The sequence below is a fragment of the Salmo salar genome, chromosome 06, assembly GCF_965601325.2.
Source record: "Salmo salar chromosome 06, fSalSal1, whole genome shotgun sequence".
Classification (NCBI taxonomy): domain Eukaryota; kingdom Metazoa; phylum Chordata; class Actinopteri; order Salmoniformes; family Salmonidae; genus Salmo; species Salmo salar.
The window spans coordinates 4,419,951-4,440,921 of record NC_138296.1 but is presented as its reverse complement, the minus strand read 5'-3'; the positions used below and the strand labels follow the sequence as shown (position 1 = coordinate 4,440,921).

At 44.9% G+C, this 20,971-nt stretch overlaps 2 protein-coding genes across 4 annotated transcripts in view; one reads left to right on the top strand and one right to left on the bottom strand.

Moving 5' to 3' along the window:
* The window catches only part of LOC106606366 (uncharacterized), a 142,008-nt gene extending 135,390 nt beyond the window's left edge, over positions 1 to 6,618 (top strand). For all 3 annotated transcript variants that reach the window (XM_082976250.1, XM_082976251.1, XM_082976252.1), the window contains exons 14-16: positions 1,978 to 2,105; positions 2,545 to 2,637; positions 6,314 to 6,618. In XM_082976250.1, the coding sequence (XP_082832376.1) occupies positions 1,978 to 2,105; positions 2,545 to 2,637; positions 6,314 to 6,616 (524 nt within the window). In that variant the 3' untranslated portion in view covers positions 6,617 to 6,618. The remainder of the gene's footprint in view (positions 1 to 1,977; positions 2,106 to 2,544; positions 2,638 to 6,313) is intronic.
* Positions 6,619 to 15,537: 8,919 nt separating this feature from the next.
* On the bottom strand, positions 15,538 to 18,877 carry LOC145879750 (G-protein coupled receptor 183-A-like). The gene is made up of 5 exons (XM_082976107.1): positions 18,658 to 18,877; positions 18,046 to 18,221; positions 16,830 to 17,015; positions 16,354 to 16,554; positions 15,538 to 15,741 (listed from the first exon to the last, which is right to left on the bottom strand). The coding sequence occupies exons 1-5, from the start codon at positions 18,875 to 18,877 to the stop codon at positions 15,538 to 15,540; spliced, it is 987 nt and encodes a 328-aa protein (XP_082832233.1).
* Positions 18,878 to 20,971: the final 2,094 nt, after the last annotated feature.

Sequence of the window (20,971 nt, the reverse complement as noted above, 5' to 3'; positions counted from 1 at the left end):
GACATTTAGTGAAGTTACCTTCGCTTTCTTGAGTACAGGAACAAGGGTGGACATCTTGAAGCAAGTGGGGACAGCAGACTGGGATAGGGAGAGATTGAATATGTCCGTAAACACTCCAGCCAGCTGGTCTGTGCCTGCTCTGAGGACACGGCTAGCCTGCGAGGGTTAACACGCTTAAACGTCTTATTCACTTCGCCACGGAGAACGAGAGCCCAGAGTCCTCGGGAGTGGCCTGTGTCGGTGGCGCTGTGTTTTCCTCAAAGCTGGCGAAGAAGGTGTTTAGCTTGTCCAGGAGCAAGATGTCGGTGTCGGTGACGTGGCTGGTTTTCCCTTTGTAATCCATAATTGTCTGGAGTCCCTGCCACATATGTCTCGTGTCTGAGCTGTTGAATTGCCTTTGTCTCTGTACTGATGTTTTGCCTGTTTGTTTGCCTTTCGGAGGGCATAACTGGACTGTTTGTATTCAACCATATTCCCAGTCACCTTTAAATGCAGTGATTCACACTTTCAGTTTTGCGTGAATGCTGCCATCTGTCCACGGTTATTGGTTTGGATAGGTTTTAATCATAACAGTGGGAACAACATCCCCTATACACTTCCTGATAAACTCAGTCACCGTGTCTGTATATACATCAATGTTATTCTCAGAGGCAACCCGGAACATATCCCGGTCCGCGTGATCAAAACAATCTTGAAGCATGGAGTCCAATTGGTCAGACCAGTGTTGAATAGACCTTAGCACCAGTACTTCCTGTTTGAGTTTCTGCGTATAGGAAGGGAGGAACAGAAGGGAGTTGTGATCTGATTTGCCGGAGGGAGGGCGGGGGAGGGCCTTGTAGCCATCCCGGAAGGGAGAGTAACAATGGTCCAGAGTTTTTGAAGCATTAGTACTACAGGTAATTTGTTGATAGAACTTCGGAAGCGTTTTCCGAGCTACAATAAATACGGCCTCAGGATATGTGGTTTCCATTTTGCACAAAGTCCAGTGTAGTTCCTTGAGCGCCATCGTGGTAACGGCTTGAGGGGGAATATACATGGCTGTAACGATGACTGAAGAGAATTCTCTCGGGAGGTAATGATTGTGAGGAATTCTAGGTCGGGTGAACAAAAGGTTCTTGAGTTCCTGTACGTTACCACAATCACACCGTGAGTAGTTAATCATGAAACATATACCTCCACCTTTCTTCTTCTTCCCAGAGAGTTCTTTATTTGTATCTGCACGATGTACTGAGAACCGAGCTGGCTGTATGGACGGGGACAGTATATCTGGAGAGAGCCATGATTCCGTGAAACAGAGTACGTTACAGTAGCTGATGTCTGTCTGGAGGAGATCCTCGCCCTGAGCTCGTCTACTTTATTGTCCAGGGACTGAACATTATGTAGTAATATACTACGAAGCAGTGGATGGTGTGCATGCCTCCTAAGTCAAACTAAAAGTCCACTCCGAATACCTCTTTTCCACTGGCAGCATCTTGGAGCAGTCTCTGGGATAAGTTAAATCGCCTTGGGGGTTATGAACAAAGGATCCAATTCAGGAAAGTCTCAGTTCTGGTCGAAATGTTGGTGACTTACCGCTGCTCTGATATCCAAAAGTTATTTCCGGTTGTATGTAATCGCACAAAAAAAAAAACGTTCTGAGCTAAATAAAACACACAAAAAAACAAATACTGCAAAGTTGCTTAAGCGCTAGAAAAAGAGCAGCCATATCTGTCGACGCCATCCATTTCAATTCAGTCAATTCAGGGGGTAAACTAAATTTCTACACAATAAGAAGTCTCATAGAGAAGCATTGAGGAAACTTGAACTGAATTAAAATGGACTTGACCCCAACCCATCCCAGTCACACCAATATCCCTTTAACCTGTTCTGCCCGGCTCCTTATTCACAAGCTACTACATAGGGAATAGGGGTTCTGATTGGCTCCTTGTGTTTTATACAGAGTATAACTCTTCTTTTGCGTTTGTTGTCGCCGGGCAGACTTCGTTGAGGCCACACGCAACGTCTACCAAGAGAATCTGGAGGAGGCGGGACTAGGGCAGAAAGAGTTCATGTTCTCCTATCACGAAGCAGCTAGCTTGATGGACACCTCTGCCTTCCACTCCCCGGTAAGAAAACAACATTGACTTGTGCTTCTTGTTTCAAGGTACTGGGTGTATTAAGTTCTTGTTATGGAGTCCTTGAGGCTCCTCCTGACTTTGAGGCTTGTGTGACTTTGTGAAGTTTGAGTTAGTGAAGAGGATTTACAGACCGTGTTTCTTCGAGGAGATTTACACCCTGCAGCAGCACAAGAGAATCATCAAAGATGTCTTTAAGAGCTTCATTGTGACGGTCCCTGTCACACATACGCACGCACGCACACATACATACACACACACACACAGTCTTTGAGAGCTGCCTTCCTCTAAAACTTCCATTGTAATGTTCCCTGTCAGATGAAGGGTGTGCTTCTCACATCATTGTATGCATGAGTGTGTGTGTGCATGGGTTTGTGTACACGTACCGTGCGTAGCTCCAGTCTAACGTTATTGCTGTATTGTGTATCAGACCTTTGATTCAGAATGCTCCTACAGTAGTGAAGAACTGGAACACTTCCAGACGGAGGTGAAACAGCTGCAGAACCAGATTAAACAACTCAAGGTGAACTCACACTCCTGTCCAAACATCACATCTCTGTGTCAGTGTGTGTGTGTGTGTGTGTGTGTGTGTGTGTGTGTGTGTGTGTGTGTGTGTGTGTGTGTGTGTGTGTGTGTGTGTGTGTGTGTGTGTGTGTGTGTGTGTGTGTGTGTGAGAGAGAGAGAGAGAGAGTGCTGTGAATATCACATTCAATTACATCAAACTTTATTAACACTCATTTTCACATATCCACTGCAACTGATAGTGTTATAACTACTTTGTGGGTTTGTGTACACGTACAGTGCATAGTTCCAGTCTAATAGCTTTTCTCAACATAATTAATAACTTTTTAATTTATAACAAAATATAATGTCAATGTAATAAATCATACTGAAATCAAATGTTGAACAAATAACATAATATATATTTATAATTATACTGAAAAAATATATAAATGCATCATGTAAAGTGTTGGTCCCATGTTTCATGAGCTGAAATAAAAGATCCCAGAAATGTTCTATATGCACAAAAAGCTTATTTCCCTCAAATTGTGAACAAATTTGTTTACATCCCTGTTAGTGAGCATTTCTCCTTTGCTAATATGATCCATCCACCTGACAGGTGTGGCATATCAACAAGCTGATTAAACAGCATGATCTTTAAACAGGTGCACCTTGGACTGGGGACAGTAAAAGGCCACTCTAAAATGTGCAGTTTTGTCATACAACACAATGCCACAAATGTCTCTAGTTTTGAGGGAGCGTGCAATTGGCATGCTGACTACAGGAATGTCCACCAGAGCTGTTGCCAGATAACTTTATGTTAATTTCTCTACCATAAGCCGCTTCCAACATTGTTTTAGAGAATTTGGCAGTACGTCTAACCTCACAACCGCAGACCATGATTAACCACGCCAGCCCAGGACCTCCACATCAGGCTTCTTCACCTGCGGGATCGTCTGAGACCAGCCACCCGGACAGCTGATGAAACTGTGGGTTTGCACAACCGAAGAATTTCTGCACAAACGGTCAGAAACCGTCTTAGGGAAGTTCATCTGCGTCGTCCTCGCCAGGGTCTTGACCTGACTGTAGTTCGGCGTTGTAACTGACTTCAGTGGGCAAATGTTCCCCTTCGATGGTCACTGGCACGCTGGAGAAGTGTGCTCTTCACGGATTAATCCCAGTTTCAACTGTACCGGGCAGATGGCAGACAGCGTGTATGGTGTCGTGTGGGTGAGTGGTTTACTGATGTCAACGTTGTGAGCAGAGTGCCCCATGGTGGAGGTGGGGTTATGGTGTGGGCAGGCATAAGCTACAGACAACGATCACAATTGCATTTTATTGATGGCAATTTGAATGCACAGAGATACTGAGATGATATCCCATTGTCGTGTCATTCATCCGCCACCATCAACTCATGTTTCCGCATGATAATGTATGGCCCCATGTCACAAGGATCTGTATACAATTCCTGGAAGCTGAAAAAAAACAGTTCTTCCATTACCCATTGAGCATGTTTGGGATGCTCTGGATCGACATGTATGACAGTGTGTTCCAGTTCCCGCCAATATCCAGCAACTTCACACAGCCATTGAAGAGGAGTGGGACAACATTCCACAGGCCACAATCAACAGCCTGATCAACTCTATGTGAAGAAGATGTGTTGCGCTGCATGAGGCAAATGGTCACACCAGATACTGACTGTTTTTTTTTTTTAAAGGTATCTCTGACCAACAGATGCATATCTGTATTCCCAGTCATGTGAAATCCATATATTAGGGCCATTGAATTTATTTAAATTGACTGATTTCCTTATATGAACTGCAACTCAGGAACATTTTTGAAATTGTTGCATGTTGCATTTATATTTTTGTTTAGTGTTAGTTGTTATTTCGCAACAATCCTCATTTTCATACACCATGTACAGTATATGTACACTTATAAACTGGGTGGTTCGAGTCCTGAATGCTGATTGGCTGAAATGACAGAATATTTGTTTTTACTGTTCTAATTACTTTGGTAACCAGATTATAATAGCAATAAGGTACCTCTGGGGTTTGTGGTGTATGGTATCCAGCCCTTAGCCGTTGTAAACTCAGCAAAAAAAGAAACGTCCCTTTTCCAGGACCCTGTCTTTCAAAGATAATTCGTAAAAATCCAATTAACTTAACAGATCTTCATCGTAAAAGGTTTAAACACTGCTTGTTCAATGAACCATAAACAATTAATGAACATGCACCTGTGGAACGGTCGTTAAGACACTAACAGCTTACAGACCGCAGGCAATTAAGGTCACAGTTTTGAAAACTTAGGACACCAAAGAGGCCTTTCTACTGAGACTGAAAAACACCAAAAGAAGATGCCCAGGGTCCCTGCTCATCTGCGTGAACATGCCTTAGGCATGCTGCAAGGAGGCAGGAGGACTGCAGATGTGGCCAGGGCAAAAAATTGCTATGTCCATACTGTGAGACACCTAAGACAGCGCTACAGGGAGACAGGACAGACAGCTGATTGTCCTCGCAGTGGCAGACCACGTGTAACAACACCTGCACAGGATCGGTAAATCCAAACATCACACCTGCGGGACAGGTACAGGATGGCAACAACAACTGACCGAGTTACACCAGGAACGCACAATCCCTCCATCAGTGCTCAGACTGTCCGCAATAGGCTGAGAGAGGCTGGACTGAGGGCGTGTAGGCCTGTTGTAAGGCAGGTCCTCACCAGACATCACCGGCAACAACGTCGCTTATGGGCACAAACCCACCGTCGCTGGACCAGACAGGACTGGCAAAAAGTGCTCTTCTCTGACGAGTCGCAGTTTTGTCTCACCGGGGTTGATGGTCGGATTCGCTTTTATCACTGAAGGAATGAGCGTTACACCGAGGCCTGTACTCTGGAACAGGATTATTTTGGAGGTGGAGGGTCCGTCATGGTCTGTGGCGGTGTGTCATCGGACTGAGCTTGTTGTCATTGCAGACAATCTCAACGCTGTGTGTTACAGGGAAAACATCCTCCTCCCTCATGTGGTAGCCTTCCTGCAGGCTCATCCTGACATGACCCTCCAGCATGGCAATGCTACCAGCCATACTGCTCGTTCTGTGCGTGATTTCCTGCAAGACAGGAATGTCAGTGTTCTGCCACGGCCAGCAAAAAGCCCGGATCTCAGTCCCATTGAGCACGTCTGGGACCTGTTAGATTGGAGGGTGAGGGCTAGGGCCATTCCCCCCAGAAATGTCTGGGAACTTGCAGGTGCCTTGGTGGAAGAGTGGGGTAACATCTCACAGCAAAAACGGGCAAATCTGGTGCAGTCCATGAGGAGGAGATGCACTGCAGTACTTAATGCAGCTGGTGGCCACACCAAATACTGACTGTTACTTTTGATTTTGACCCCCTCTTTGTTCAGGGACACGTTATTCCATTTCTGTTAGTCACATGTCTGTGGAACTTGTTCAGTTTATGTCTCAGTTGTTGAATCTTGTTATGTTCATACAAATATTTACACATGTTAAGTTAAGTTTGCTGAAAATGTACGCAGTTGACAGTGAGAGGACGTTTCTTTTTTTGCTGAGTTTATATTGACCACACCCCCTCGGGCCTTATTGCTTAAATATACAATGTTACTATGCTACTATTTTACAAAGTTACAATGTGCAATGTGTATCAGAGTAACATGGAATTGACTTCAACTTTGTTCACAGTCCATTCACAGTCAACCTGCTGGTTTTCCTACACTACCCCAGATCAGTCAACATGCTGGTTTTCCTGAACTACCCCAGGTCAGTCAACCTGCTGGTTTTCCTACACTACCCCAGGGCAGTCAACCTGCTGGTTTTCCTACACTACCACAGACCAGTCAACCTGATGGTTTTCCTACATTACCCCAGGTCAGTCAACCTGATGGTTTTCCTACACTACCACAGACCAGTCAACCTGATGGTTTTCCTACATTACCCCAGGTCAGTCAACCTGATGGTTTTCCTACACTACCCCAGATCAGTTAACCTGCTGGTTTTCCTACATTACCCCAGGTCAGTCAACCTGCTGTTTTTTTGACACTACCCCAGGTCAGTCAACCTGCTGGTTTTCCTACACCACCCCAGGGCAGTCAACCTGCTGGTTTTCCTACATTACCCCAGGTCAGTCAACCTGCTGGTTTTCCTACACTACCCCAGGGCAGTCAACCTGCTGGTTTTCCTACATTACCCCAGGTCAGTCAACCTGCTGGTTTTTCTACATTACCCCAGGTCAGTCAACCTGCTGGTTTTTCTACATTACCCCAGGTCAGTCAACCTGCTGGTTTTTCTACATTACCCCAGATCAGTCAACCTGCTGGTTTTCCTACACTACCACTACCCCAGGACACAGAGCACAGCAAGTCGACCCTGGAGGAGGTGCTACACAACACCTCAGAGGTGAGTGACAACCAGACTCAACTGATCACAATTCTTAAGAATAGGTTGATGAAGCAGTATTATATTGTATTTAGTATATCCCATTATATCCCACCGTATCCCATTATATCCCACCGTATCCCACCGTATCGCATCGTATCCCACCGTATCCCACCGTATCCCACCGTATCCCATTATATCCCACCGTATCCTACCGTATCCCATTATATCCCACCGTATCCCACCGTATCCCACCGTATCCCATTATATCCCACCGTATCCCATTATATCCCACCGTATCCCACCATATCCCACCGTATCCCACCGTATCCCACCGTATCGCATCGTATCCCACCGTATCCCACCATATCCCACCGTATCCCATTGTATCCCACCGTATCTCACCGTATCCCACCGTATCCCATTATATCCCACCGTATCCCATTATATCCCACCGTATCCCACCGTATCCCACCATATCCCATTATATCCCACCGTATCCCACCGTATCCCACCATATCCCATTATATCCCACCGTATCCCACCGTATCCCATCGTATCCCATCGTATCCCACCGTATCCCATCGTATCCCACCGTATCCCACCGTATCGCATCGTATCCCACCATATCCCACCGTATCCCATTATATCCCACCGTATCCCACCATATCCCACCGTATCCCATCGTATCCCACCATATCCCATCTAATCCCAACGTATCCCATTATATCCCACCATATCCCATTGTATCCCACCGTATCCCACCATATCCCACCATTTCCCATCATATCCCACCGTATCCCACCGTATCCCACCATATCCCATTATATCCCACCGTATCCCACCGTATCCCACCGTATCCCACCGTATCCCATCGTATCCCATCGTATCCCACCGTATCCCACCGTATCCCACCGTATCCCATTATATCCCACCATATCCCACCATATCCCATTGTATCCCACCGTATCCCACCATATCCCACTGTATCCCACCGTATCCCATTATATCCCACCGTATCCCACCGTATCCCACCGTATCCCATCATATCCCACCGTATCCCACCGTATCCCATTATATCCCACCGTATCCCACCATATCCCACCGTATCCCATTATATCCCACCGTATCCCATTATATCCCACCGTATCCCACCATATCCCACCGTATCCCACCGTATCCCACCGTATCCCATCATATCCCACCGTATCCCACCGTATCCCATTATATCCCACCGTATCCCACCGTATCCCACCGTATCCCATTATATCCCACCGTATCCCACCGTATCCCATTATATCCCACCGTATCCCACCGTATCCCATTATATCCCACCATATCCCACCGTATCGCATCGTATCCCATTATATCCCACCGTATCCCACCGTATCCCATTATATCACACCGTATCCCACCGTATCCCATTATATCCCACCGTATCCCACCGTATCCCACCGTATCGAAGCGTATCCCACCATATCCCATTGTATCCCACCGTATCCCACCATATCCCATTGTATCCCACTGTATCCCACCATATCCCATTGTATCCCACCGTATCCCACCATATCCCACCATATCCCATTGTATCCCACCGTATCCCACCATATCCCATTGTATCCCACTGTATCCCACCATATCCCATTGTATCCCACCATATCCCACCATATCCCATTGTATCCCACCGTATCCCACCATATCCCACCGTATCCCACCGTATCGCACCGTATCCCACCGTATCCCACCGTATCCCATCGCATCGCAGCGTATCCCACCGTATCATATCCTATCTTATCGTATTCTATCTTATCCTATAGTATCCTATCCTATCTTATTCTATTCTATCTTATCCTATCGTATCCCATCATATCCCATCGTATCCCATCATATCCCACCGTATCCCACCGTATCCTATCATATCCTATCGTATCCTATCCTATCTTATCGTATTCTATCTTATTCTATCTTATCCTATAGTATCCTATCCTATCTTATCCTATTCTATCATATCCTGTCGTATCCTATCCTATCATATCTTATCCTATTGTATCTTGTCCTATCTTTGCCAGGCATAGTTGTATTAACACACTCTCATTCTTGCTCTTTTTCCTTCACTCCCTCCCTCCCTCCTCCCTCCCTCCCTCCCTCCCCCTCCCTCCCTCCCTCCCTCCCTCCCTCCCTCCCTCCCTCCCTCCCTCAGAAAGCGTGTGCGACAGTGGAGGAGAACAGTCGTCTGAAGACTCGTCTGCAGGTAATATTTATCCTCTAATAAACCCCTAAACAAGACATGGAGCACCCCCACAGCTGCTCCATGGTCTCTCTGTGTATAGTATGTGTACTCATGTAAATGTCTGCAGTACGGCTGCCCCCCCCCCCCCCCCCCCCGCCCCCCCCGGCTCCAACCTCTATGTGTACAGTATGTGTCCCAAGTAGAATTTCTGTTAGACCTTGGGTACTTCTTCATCTCCTTCATCTTCTTCTTCTTCTTCTACCCCTGCAGGTAGCGGAGGCGGTGCAGAGAGACAGACAGAGTAACAGTGCAGAGCAGGACTATGAAGAGGTCATTACACTGCTAGAGGCTGAGATCAAAGACCTGAAGAACCAACTGGCGGACAAGAAACAGAAGGGTCTGGAAGCTACTAAGGTAGACTTAAAACCAATTTATGGAAGAAAAGACTAGTGTCGTCTGGGTGGGCCTCAGACACAAGTGATGACAAAGCAGACCTCTCCATTTCTGAAACACTCCAGACAATTGTTTGTGGACAACACTAGTCTTTTCTACCATAAATTACTGTGACCCAGCAGGACAACACTAGTCTTTTCTACCATAAATTACTGTGACCCAGCAGGACAACACTAGTCTTTTCTACCATAAATCACTGTGACCCAGCAGGACAACACTAGTCTTTTCTACCATAAATTACTGTGACCCAGCAGGACAACACTAGTCTTTTCTACCATAAATCACTGTGACCCAGCAGGACAACACTAGTCTTTTCTACCATAAATCACTGTGACCCAGCAGGACAACACTAGTCTTTTCTACCATAAATCACTGTGACCCAGCAGGACAACACTAGTATTTTCTACCATAAATCACTGTGACCCAGCAGGACAACACTAGTCTTTTCTACCATAAATTACTGTGACCCAGCAGGACAACACTAGTCTTTTCTACCATAAATCACTGTGACCCAGCAGGACAACACTAGTCTTTTCTACCATAAATCACTGTGACCCAGAAGGACAACACTAGTCTTTTCTACCATAAATTACTGTGACCCAGCAGGACAACACTAGTCAGGAGGATGTGATGGAGTTAAACAGGAAGTGATTCGGTGTGTTGTACCCCAGGAATATGTGATGGAGTTAAACAGGAAGTGATTCTGTGTGTTGTACCCCAGAAGGATGTGATGGAGTTAAACAGGAAGTGATTGTGTGTGTTTTACTCCAGGAAGATGTGATGGAGTTAAACAGGAAGTTGTCGATGATTGACTGTCAGCTGAGGAAGTCTGAGCTGAGCAGAAGACACCTGGAGATCTCCAACAAGAAACTACTGGGATTCGCACAGGTACACTACACCTGTAACACACCTGTGACTCACCCCCGACACAACTTTACAACAACACTTCCTGTCCACCTCTCATACAACTAACTACTGGGCTTCACACAGGTAACATTACACCTGTAACACAGTAACATACCTTTACAACATCACTTCCTGTCCACCTCTCATACAACTAACTACTGGGCTTCACACAGGTAACATTACACCTGTAACACAGTAACATACCTTTACAACATCACTTCCTGTCCACCTCTCATACAACTAACTACTGGGCTTCACACAGGTAACATTACACCTGTAACACAGTAACACACCTTTACAACAACACTTCCTGTCCACCTCTCATACAACTAACTACTGGGCTTCACACAGGTAACATTACACCTGTAACACAGTAACATACCTTTACAACAACACTTCCTGTCCACCTCTCATACAACTAACTACTGGGCTTCACACAGGTAACATTACACCTGTAACACAGTAACATACCTTTACAACATCACTTCCTGTCCACCTCTCATACAACTAACTACTGGGCTTCACACAGGTAACATTACACCTGTAACACAGTAACATACCTTTACAACAACACTTCCTGTCCACCTCTCATACAACTAACTACTGGGCTTCACACAGGTAACATTACACCTGTAACACACCTTTACAATAACACTACCTGCCCACCTCTCAACTGTAAGCACAGTCACACAGGTTCTGTAACACACCTACCTGTGAGCCCTAGCTGACGCCTCTCTGGTCATGCTCTGTTATGTTCTGAACCTGTACTGCCACCTAGTGGTTCAACACTACTTTCTAGTTTTATGTATGTGGATTTCTGTGCTGACTGGCTAACTGGCTGACTGACTGTCTGACTGACTGTCTGGCTGACTGGCTAACTGGCTGACTGACTGGCTGAATGTGTTTATTTCTCAGAATGTTCACAAAGTGCTCACCACTCCCAGCTTGTTTGGAATGGAAAATGGGTAAGTGCTTATCTTCCAAATGTAACTCCTTTATGACAATTCTTCAAATGTTTGTTCATTCTGACAGTCTGTTGATATGACCGGAGGGTTTGGGTGTGTGTGTGTGTGTGTGTGAACGTGTGTATGTGTGCTTCCTTGTACTAATAGGAGTAACAGGACCTCTCCAGCCACAGACAGTCCAGAGACCCCCTCTCCCATCCCAGACCCAGCCTGCCAGTTAGCTGCAGAGGCCAGGGAGCTGGTGGAGGGGGTCAGATCCCTGAGCAGCACCGATGATACAGCCCCTCTCACTGACCCAGCCATGGACCCAACACAGTAAGTATGTATGATCAGCACTTCCTTCCACTCACAACCCATCTGTATCTAGATGGAATATGGCCTCTGAGTATTTGATAGCCATAGTCTTCCCTCTCCTCTCTCCTCCTTCCCTTCCTCTCTTCCCTTATCTCCCTCAGCCCTCATAGCTCGCGGGCTCAGACATCTCCTACAAAAGTTCCAGCCAAAGACAAGCGCCACCAGTAGAGAACGTTACAAGGACGTCATAGAAAGCGTTTTAGAGAACGTTACAAGGACGTCAAAAGAAGAACGTGGCTGGGGACTAGGCTCAGAAGAACACTGTGCTTGGCTGACTACCTTTACCTAAAAACTACCAACAACCCTTTAAAAGACAGACAGACAGAGAGAGAGAGACAACCAGACAGACTGTGTGTAGGATGCTATCCAGTGTGCATAAAAAATAATACTTACAACTCTTTAAAAATGAACTACTGTCATTAGTTGAGGCTTCAGTCAGTGTTCTGGGATTGCTTTACCGATTAACCGCAAAATGTTGTAGTTTATCTGTTTTCTAATACAGCTGTATGTTTACTTACATTTCTCTGTTGATATTTAGCATTTGTCAGAATGTGAACGAAGGGGAGATTCTCAACTGGGAGTGACTGGGAAGGATAGCAGGTTTTGAGGTGAAATGACAGAGACTTGTAGATGCAGTTCAGTTTGTTCCTAAGAGCTTGCCGTAGCCAATTAGACAGCGCTACAAAGCCAAGGTGCTACTGTTGGGTTTGTAGATGTGCAGATGTACAGCATGAGCTATGATGATGATGATGATGATGATGATAATGATGATGTACTGAACCTTTCTATCCCTGAGTTCCAATAATCTATAAAAGATTCCTTCTCTCATGTCCTAATTCCTTGTATCCTATTTCCTTGTATCCTCCCTGACCACTGAAATCTGGAGAGACCGGATAGTTACATTCAAATTGCTGGTATGACATTGATTGCTCGTCAAATTGGTTCCATCCGTTTATTTTTGGGATCAGCGGTCCTCAAGGATACAAAGAGAGATGAAGATGTTTGTGTTCGTTATCTGACAGAGGACAGAAATGTGTATTTTTGCTCACAACCTTTCCCAGAGGTGAGGAGAGGAAGCCAGGCTAGGGCATTAGAACCTAGCCCTAGCTGTCTCTAGCCACAGCTGTATCGCCATGGGTACAGTAAGTGCCCTGTATGTGTATACTTCAGAGAGAGAGAGAGGATAACATGGACAATGTGCCCTGATCCAAAGCGTCTCATCCTGATGACATCATGTCACCATGGTGATGACTCTGTGTACAGAAACTGTTTGTCCCTTATACTGAAGTGCTCTGATGAACTGTCTGTCTGTTTTGAAGATGATTTTGTACTGGAAAAACCAATTTTCTGTTACGGATACCGAAGAAGAGGAAGAAGCTTTAGGACCTGCACGAGCTATCATGGCGACGCCGAGACGTCTGCCTTTGCTGTTATTATAAAACCTTGTAAATCTTTCAGCTGAAAGAAATATTGCACTCTCCTTTGATGTCCTTCTCCACATCTTCTGACTGACGCAGACACACACACACACACACACACACACACACACACACACACACACACACACACACACACACACACACACATAATTCCGCTGGACCAAGCCAGAGCTTACTATAGTATGTCTGTGTCAATTGAAGCTCGTTCAAGGCTTTGTCTATGAGGATTCCTTTCTTCCTTACTGTTGAGTTCTGTGAATACTTACTACGCTGTCATATCACATATGTTCCGTAACTTCTGTTAGAACTGCGTCTCCATAGCAACAGCTGTGTGGAGGTTCCGTTCCGTAACCATAACCCACAGTTTGTTGGCTTGTCCTCTGAGATTGAGGTTATGTCACCAAGACAATAAAAAAAGAATGGAAAAAACAACAACAATGGCCTTTTAGCAGTGGCTGTGTCTCGATAGTCGTAACTAGCTCCCTTTCCTTGTGTCCTTTTCCTTCATGATCAGTGATATGGAACGGAGTGATACTGTAGGTAAAAAAGCAATATGGTGGAAAGCCATCCAATCCTTTCACCTGTTAGAGGTCCTGAAGGAAAGGAGATGAGGGGAGGAGACAAGGAAAGGAAGTAATGAAAGAGTATTGAGACCCAGCCGGTGTCTATCAACTCAAAACACCTGATACTTCCTTAGTGCTAATGAAGGAAAGGAGACAAGGAAGGAAGCCAATGATGAATATTGAGACACAACGCAAAGCATTGTATCTCAACTCGAAACACCATCCATAGCATAATCATCAGTACCATACTATCACTGCATGGTTCTGGTTCTGACAACCTGTCGTTCAACATCCAACTATGGAATCAAATGTTTGGTTTCAGGAATGTAGAGGAAAAACTGTTAAAAAAACAGTTATACTGTCTTGTTTAAATTAATAGGTTGTATGAAAACGATACCTATGTGGTGGGATATATGGGCTGCGTCCCAATAATCTCTCCTTTCTCCCCAAGTGTGCACTTGTTCACTTTCCTTTATGGATTTCAAAGGAAATGACTGGAATATGGAACTCCCTCTAGAGTCCAGCCCATGCCAACACCAATCCAATTATTTTACATTTGTATGGAGTAGTGAACGAGTGCACACTTCAGGAAAGAAAGAGAGACTATTGGGACACAAGCCAAGGAGATCTGTACAACAGGAGGTCATCTAACATTAATCAGACATACCCTAGCCGACTAAATGTTTCAGATGTATTTTGTTTATATTGTTAAATGCACATGCTTTTCAAAAATAACTGACATGTAGTCCTGTAATTGAACTAGATTGCATCTTATGTGTGGCCTCCAAACTTTCTTTTACTGTTTTTAATAAAGGATTAACCTCGAATACATCTGTGTACCTGTAGTTTCCTACTATATATTTCTACATGTCTGTTTTTGACTTCAATACCAGCCTACTTACAACAGGGGAGTAATCAAGGTTCAGGTGAAGTAAGGTGAATGTACATTTCAATTCAACAATGTTATATATTTTCAATGTGGACTATTCTTGTTGCAGTATTGAGTTTTCTGAATTGACCCCAACCCTGGTAGTAATACTGGGTTTATACGTAGTACCTCTAAATGCTTGTGTAAACTAGCAACCGCCCAAAAGCTTGTGCCAGTCTTTTATTAGATCACCATAACACTACACACATCTGTGGGATCATCTGGTTCTCCTCTCCATCATAACAGACTAAATATCATCTGGTTCTCCTCTCCATCATAACAGACTAAATATCATTTATACATTTCTAAGAAAACATGAAAACAAAAGACTGGAAAAATAACTGTTTATAAGAACTTTATTCCATTTTTTTTTCCTCCAAATGATTCACAAAAAAATCTTGAGCGTTTTACAGGAGTGACATGTAGTTCTCATCTTGTACACATGATGGCGTCTCAGTCCTAGCCTAATAGTTCCAGGAAGTGAGAGATTTGAAGGACATATGAAGAATTTTTGTTGCTCCTTAATCTATACCATATACAGGATATATATTAGCTATTTGGAATGTAATCAAATTACTTTCATCCATTGTTTACTGGCCATTCATTTTATTCCATTGTCCAGTTACATTTATAACAACTGTATTTTGAGAACCTATCACTTATTTCACAAGAAACTTTGATACCTGTTCATCTTTAGGCAGGCGAGATGGTCTCCACCTTCACCTCCTTTTCTTTCACCTTGGAGGAGGAGCCCCACTTGTTCCAGGCCTCAGGGAGAAAAGGGATCTTCTCCAGTCTAGAGAGGTAGATGATGGGCTGGATACTACTGCTGATGTTAATGAAGGCGTACCCCACCGGCTGCACCAGGCAGCGGAATGTATCCAGAGGGTAGTGGTCCTGGAAGGGGATATCAGAACACTCAACTGCTGTGCAAATAATATAATAGGATTTCTCTTTGTTCATCTGGCAATATCACTGAGGACAGTGCTACTGTAGGGTTGCAACGTTCTGGTGACTTTCCCAGCATTCCCAGGTTTTCCAGAAATCCTTGTTGAAGTATTCTGGGTTTCCTGTTTATTCCCTTTCTATTCCAGGAATCTTCCAACCAGGATTTCTAGCAAATGTGGGAATTTGGGGAAAGTTACTGGAACTGTTCAAACCTGTAGACAAGCCATCTAGGAATGTATCTTTATACATCAGGCAACATCATTAAGGACAACCATAGAAATATAATCACTAGAACTGGCTTCCTCATTTAAGTAAATGGGTCAATGAGCCAATGGGAGTCAAGTCAATGGGTCAATGAGTCAATGGGAGTCAAGTCAATGGGTTAATGAGTCAACGGGAGTCAAGTCAATGGGTCAATGAGTCAATGAGAGTCAAGTCAATGGGTCTGTGATTCTATGAGAGTCAAGTCAATGGGTCAATGAGTCAATGAGAGTCAAGTCAATGGGTCTGTGATTCTATCTATTCTATTTCGATGGACAATGCGCCCACCCAGGTCATCACCTGAAAAGGGAACAGAGCCACCGGCGGCAAGTAGTTGAACACGATGATGGACAGGACAGACATCACCATCTTGAAGGCTTTCTTCTTCATGGGGTGCATGTCGTCCTTCCCGGAGCCGCGGGACCTCTTCAGGGCCACCAGGATGGCTCCGTTACACAACACCATCCAGCCAAACGTTGCCAGGATTGTCCCTGTAAAGACCTGAGGGTAGCAGAAGTGGATATTTATCAAAGAAATATGTAAATGCACCTTTTTAGCCGTGTTTTCATTTTGTGTTTTTACCTTTAACTTTTTGTTTTAGTTGTTTTTATTAATTAATGTATGCTATTTATTTATTATGTTATACTGTGAAGTGCCTTGTATTGCTACTTTTGTCCAATATGTGCGATACAACAAAGTGGGATTTATTGATTAATCTATTGATTGATTGCTTGATTAATGTATTGATGAATTGATTGATTGATCTATGGATTGACCTTCTCGAAGTTGTGCAGGACCCAGATGGTCTTGGCAGAGGCGTAGGTGAAGGTGAGCCCCAGGACCACCGCCGAGAGAGACACCCTGTACTTGGTGTCATTCAGCTGGCCGTAGGAAAGAGGGAAGAGGACCGCCACAAACCGATCCAAACAGATACAGGACAGGAACAGAGGACCGCTGGTGTCCTGGAGGAGAAGAAACTGGAGAAAAAGGAGGAGGAGAAGGAGGAGGAGGTGGAGGAAGAGGAGGAGAATAGGAAGGAGGAAGAGGAGGAGGAGGAGGAGAATAGGAAGGAGGAGGAGGAGGTGGAGGTGGAGAAAAACAAGTTTACTTATTGTCAAATGTCACAGATTTTTTGGATGCACAGTCATTTTGGATGCAACCTCTATGACATATATTCCCTACATAGTGTACTTCTTTTGACCAGGGCCCACAGGGGTGTCCATATGGGTGTCCATGGTGTGTCTCCATGGGGGGTCCATAGGGGTGTCCATGGGGGTGTCCATAGGGGTGTCCATGGGGGGTCTCCATGGGGTGTCCATAGGGCTGTCTATAGGGGTGTCCATGGGGGTGTCCATAGGGGTGTCCATATGGGTGTCCATGGGGGTGTCCATATGGGTGTCCATATGGGTGTCCATGGGGGTGTCCATATGGGTGTCCATATGGGTGTCCATGGGGGTGTCCATGGGGTGTCTATAGGGGTGTCCATCTATAGGGGTGTCTATAGGGGTGTCCATGGGGGGGTCCATGGGGTGTCCACAGGGGTGTCCATGGGGGTGTCTATAGGGGTGTCTATAGGGGTGGCCATAGGGGTGTCCATAGGGGTGTCTATAGGGGTGTCTATAGGGGTGTCCATGGGGGGGTCCATAGGGGTGTCCATGGGGGTGTCCATATGGGTGTCCATATGGATGTCCATGGGGGGGTCTCCATGGGGGGTCCATAGGGGTGTCTATAGGGGTGTCCATGGGGGTGTCCATAGGGGTGTCCGTGGGGTGTCCATGGGGGTGTCCATGGGGGTGTACATAGGGGTGTCCATAGGGGTGTCCATGGGGGTGTCCATAGGGGTGTCCATATGGGTGTCCATAGGGGTGTCCATATGAGTGTCTATAGGGGTGTCCATAGGGGTGTCCATAGGGATCTGGTCAAAAGTAGTATGCTATGTAACAGGGTACAATTTCAGACGCTGAAATTCTCCTTTATCCTATAGCCCTGCACCTTGACGCCGAAGGAGAACATGAGAGCGGACCAGACATCCTTGCTGTGCCAGTAGTAGAGGTTCAGATAGCTGAAGGGGACCATGATGCCGAAGTAAGCGTCCATGAAGGCCAGACAGCCCAGGAAGATGTCTGAGGAGGACGGCTCCTTGCGGTTACGGAGCAGAATCACCATGACTAACACAAGGCAAGACAACAATGTTATTAGCTAGTTTCATCGTACATCAGAGACAGAAATTCGTTTTTTTTCTCTGCTCCCGACACCCAAAATATAAACACACTGAAAGGAGTATAGGGTCAGGGGTCAATACCCTGAAGTTATGTAAATGTAAACACACTGGAAGGAGTATAGGGTCAGGGGTCAATACCCTGAAGTTATGTAAATGTAAACACACTGGAAGGAGTATAGGGTCAGGGGTTAATACCCTGAAGTTATGTAAATGTAAACACACTGGAAGGAGTATAGGGTCAGGGGTCAATAACCTGGAGTTATGTAAAGATTAAGAGCCTTGCTGAAAGACACAATGGTACAAGATAGTTCCTGGGATTGGAATCAGCAACCTTACGGCTACTGGTGGACTGCTCTTACCTCTGTAACCTCTGGGCTACCTACCTAAGATGTTAGCGGGGAGTCCCAGGAACACGTTGAAGGTCTGAACAGACAGGTCGAAGAGGATCCCTGACACGTTCTCCTCGCACCCATCAATCACACTGAAGGGTTTGACCGTAGCGTTGGTCATGAGGTCCGTAACAGTACTGTTGTTCATGGGGTTGAGAGCAGTGGGGAGGCTGGTGGTGTTGAGTGATGAATATAGAATGAGAGGATCCTCCATGGTTTACTTTACACACCGCACAGGTCAGAGGTCAGATTAAACAAGACTGATGGAGATAAAAAAAAAAGAAAGATGAATAAAAGTGGGGGAAAAAAGTGACTTAAAGATGAACAGACACTTATTAATGAATGTATTTATGAATTGATCTAGTATATACATAATACATTATTACTAAGGGTTAAATTGGACAGGTACGGTGAGCAACCATGGTCTGTCACTAATAGATATACAGATTGGCAGTTAAAAGTAAATCGTCATGAATAATCAACGTAAAGCATAAATTATTCATCAAATGTCCGTAGTAAAATCTAATTTAGATGGGTGTAAAAATGTTAATCTCCAAAGTCCTAGTTTAACCTTATAGTGAGGAGCTGACCCACAACTGATGAATTAAGCATCACTAAGTATGCTTCCATTTGCCAATGTCTTCATGTCAAATATATCTGTATATATAGTCCCCTTTAACATCATGCTATAGCACCTTATTCCATGCTTTAAAGGCCCAGAGCAGTCAAAATTCTGGTTTTCCTGTGTTTTTGTATCATATTGTACAACAGCTGATGAAACTAACACTGTGAAAGTGTGAACAGATGTATTAGTGTTATTGTCTAGTAGTTGCTGGTAGAAAATACAATCTACCTTCTAATCAGCAGGTTTTGCATGGGTAGAGTTTCAGCTTGCCTGGTGACATCACCAGGCGGTATAAGTTGTAATAGACCGGTGACAAAGAGAGTTCCAAACCTCATTCAGACCACTCAACCTCATTCAGACCACTCAACCTCATTCAGACCACTCAACCTCATTCAGACCACTCCATTCAGACCACTCAACCTCATTCAGACCACTCAACCTCATTCAGACCACTCAACCTCATTCAGACCACTCAACCTCATTCAGACCACTCAACCTCATTCAGACCACTCAACCTCATTCAGACCACTCAACCTCATTCAGACCACTCCATTCAGACCACTCAACCTCATTCAGACCACTCAACCTCATTCAGACCACTCAACCTCATTCAGACCACTCAACCTCATTCAGACCACTCAACCTCATTCAGACCACTCAACCACATTCAGACCACTCAACCTCATTCAGACCACTCAACCTCATTCAGACCACTCAACCACATTCAGACCACTTCCAGACAGTCCAAGCAAAATTATTGCTTGAATTTTTTGTTGTTGTTGCTAGAAAGCTATTTTTGTAAATTTTTGACCAATATTAATGTAAAACTATTACAGTAAGGTAGTTAATTGTTACTCAGAAAGGATTTGATATTGAGATAAAAACGGTTGCATTGGACCTTTAAAGGACCAACCCGGAGTTGATCCCTCCCTTTTTTGGACTGTTAAATGAATGATATATAGCCATTAATTCTTGCAGAATAAAATGTATAAATTCCTCAGAAGCTAAGTTCAGCTGTCGTACCTCATCAGAACCCAAAATATAACCTGGTTTTACTACAATGTTTGGAAACAAAGTAAATGTAAACAAACACTGTATAGCCTCAAAACACGGTTAAAACTATAATGTTGATTTCATGGAGGGTCAGTCCTTGTACCCATAACTCTGTCTGTGAATTTGAGAGTGGCTATATTTCTCAAACCCCATCCCTCACCTGTTTACCAAAACAAGTGGCTGGGTGCCGCTTTGTTATTGTTTCAACTGCGGTCTGACCCTTTAATGGAAAGTTCCTTCCCAGCTAGTGTTCTCATAATTAAGCCCAGAGTCTCAGCTGAGCTGCAGTACGCGTGGACGTCTGTGTCACGATCCTCTTCAGTCACACAGACAGCTGATAAACAGCACACAGGCCTCCCTGCAGGCTATTGTTCTGTTATTCTGGCTCTACCAAGGAGCCCTCTGTGGAACTGCCAGTCTCCAATGACACGCTAGAACACTTTAGAGAGCTGAAACGATGTGTGAACTGTGTGTACAGGGAACTGTTCTGTTATTCTGGCTCAATTAGGGACTATAGGGAAGGTTTCTCTTTACCCAGACTGGATGTTCTCTGGAGAGTTAAACTGTGTGCACAGGGAATACACCCTCGCCTGAGGACCACTGGGAGACGAGGACCGCCCCTATTGCACC

Coding starts and splice junctions, on each gene's coding strand:
- LOC145879750 (XM_082976107.1), bottom strand. CDS start 18,877: ATGGAGGATCCTCTCATTCTATATTCATCACTCAACACCACCAGCCTC. Junction 16,555..16,829: donor TCCTGCACAACTTCGAGAAG/GTCAATCCATAG, acceptor TGCTACCCTCAG/GTCTTTACAGGGACAATCCT. Junction 15,742..16,353: donor TGGCTCTGTTCCCTTTTCAG/GTGATGACCTGG, acceptor ATCCCCTTCCAG/GACCACTACCCTCTGGATAC.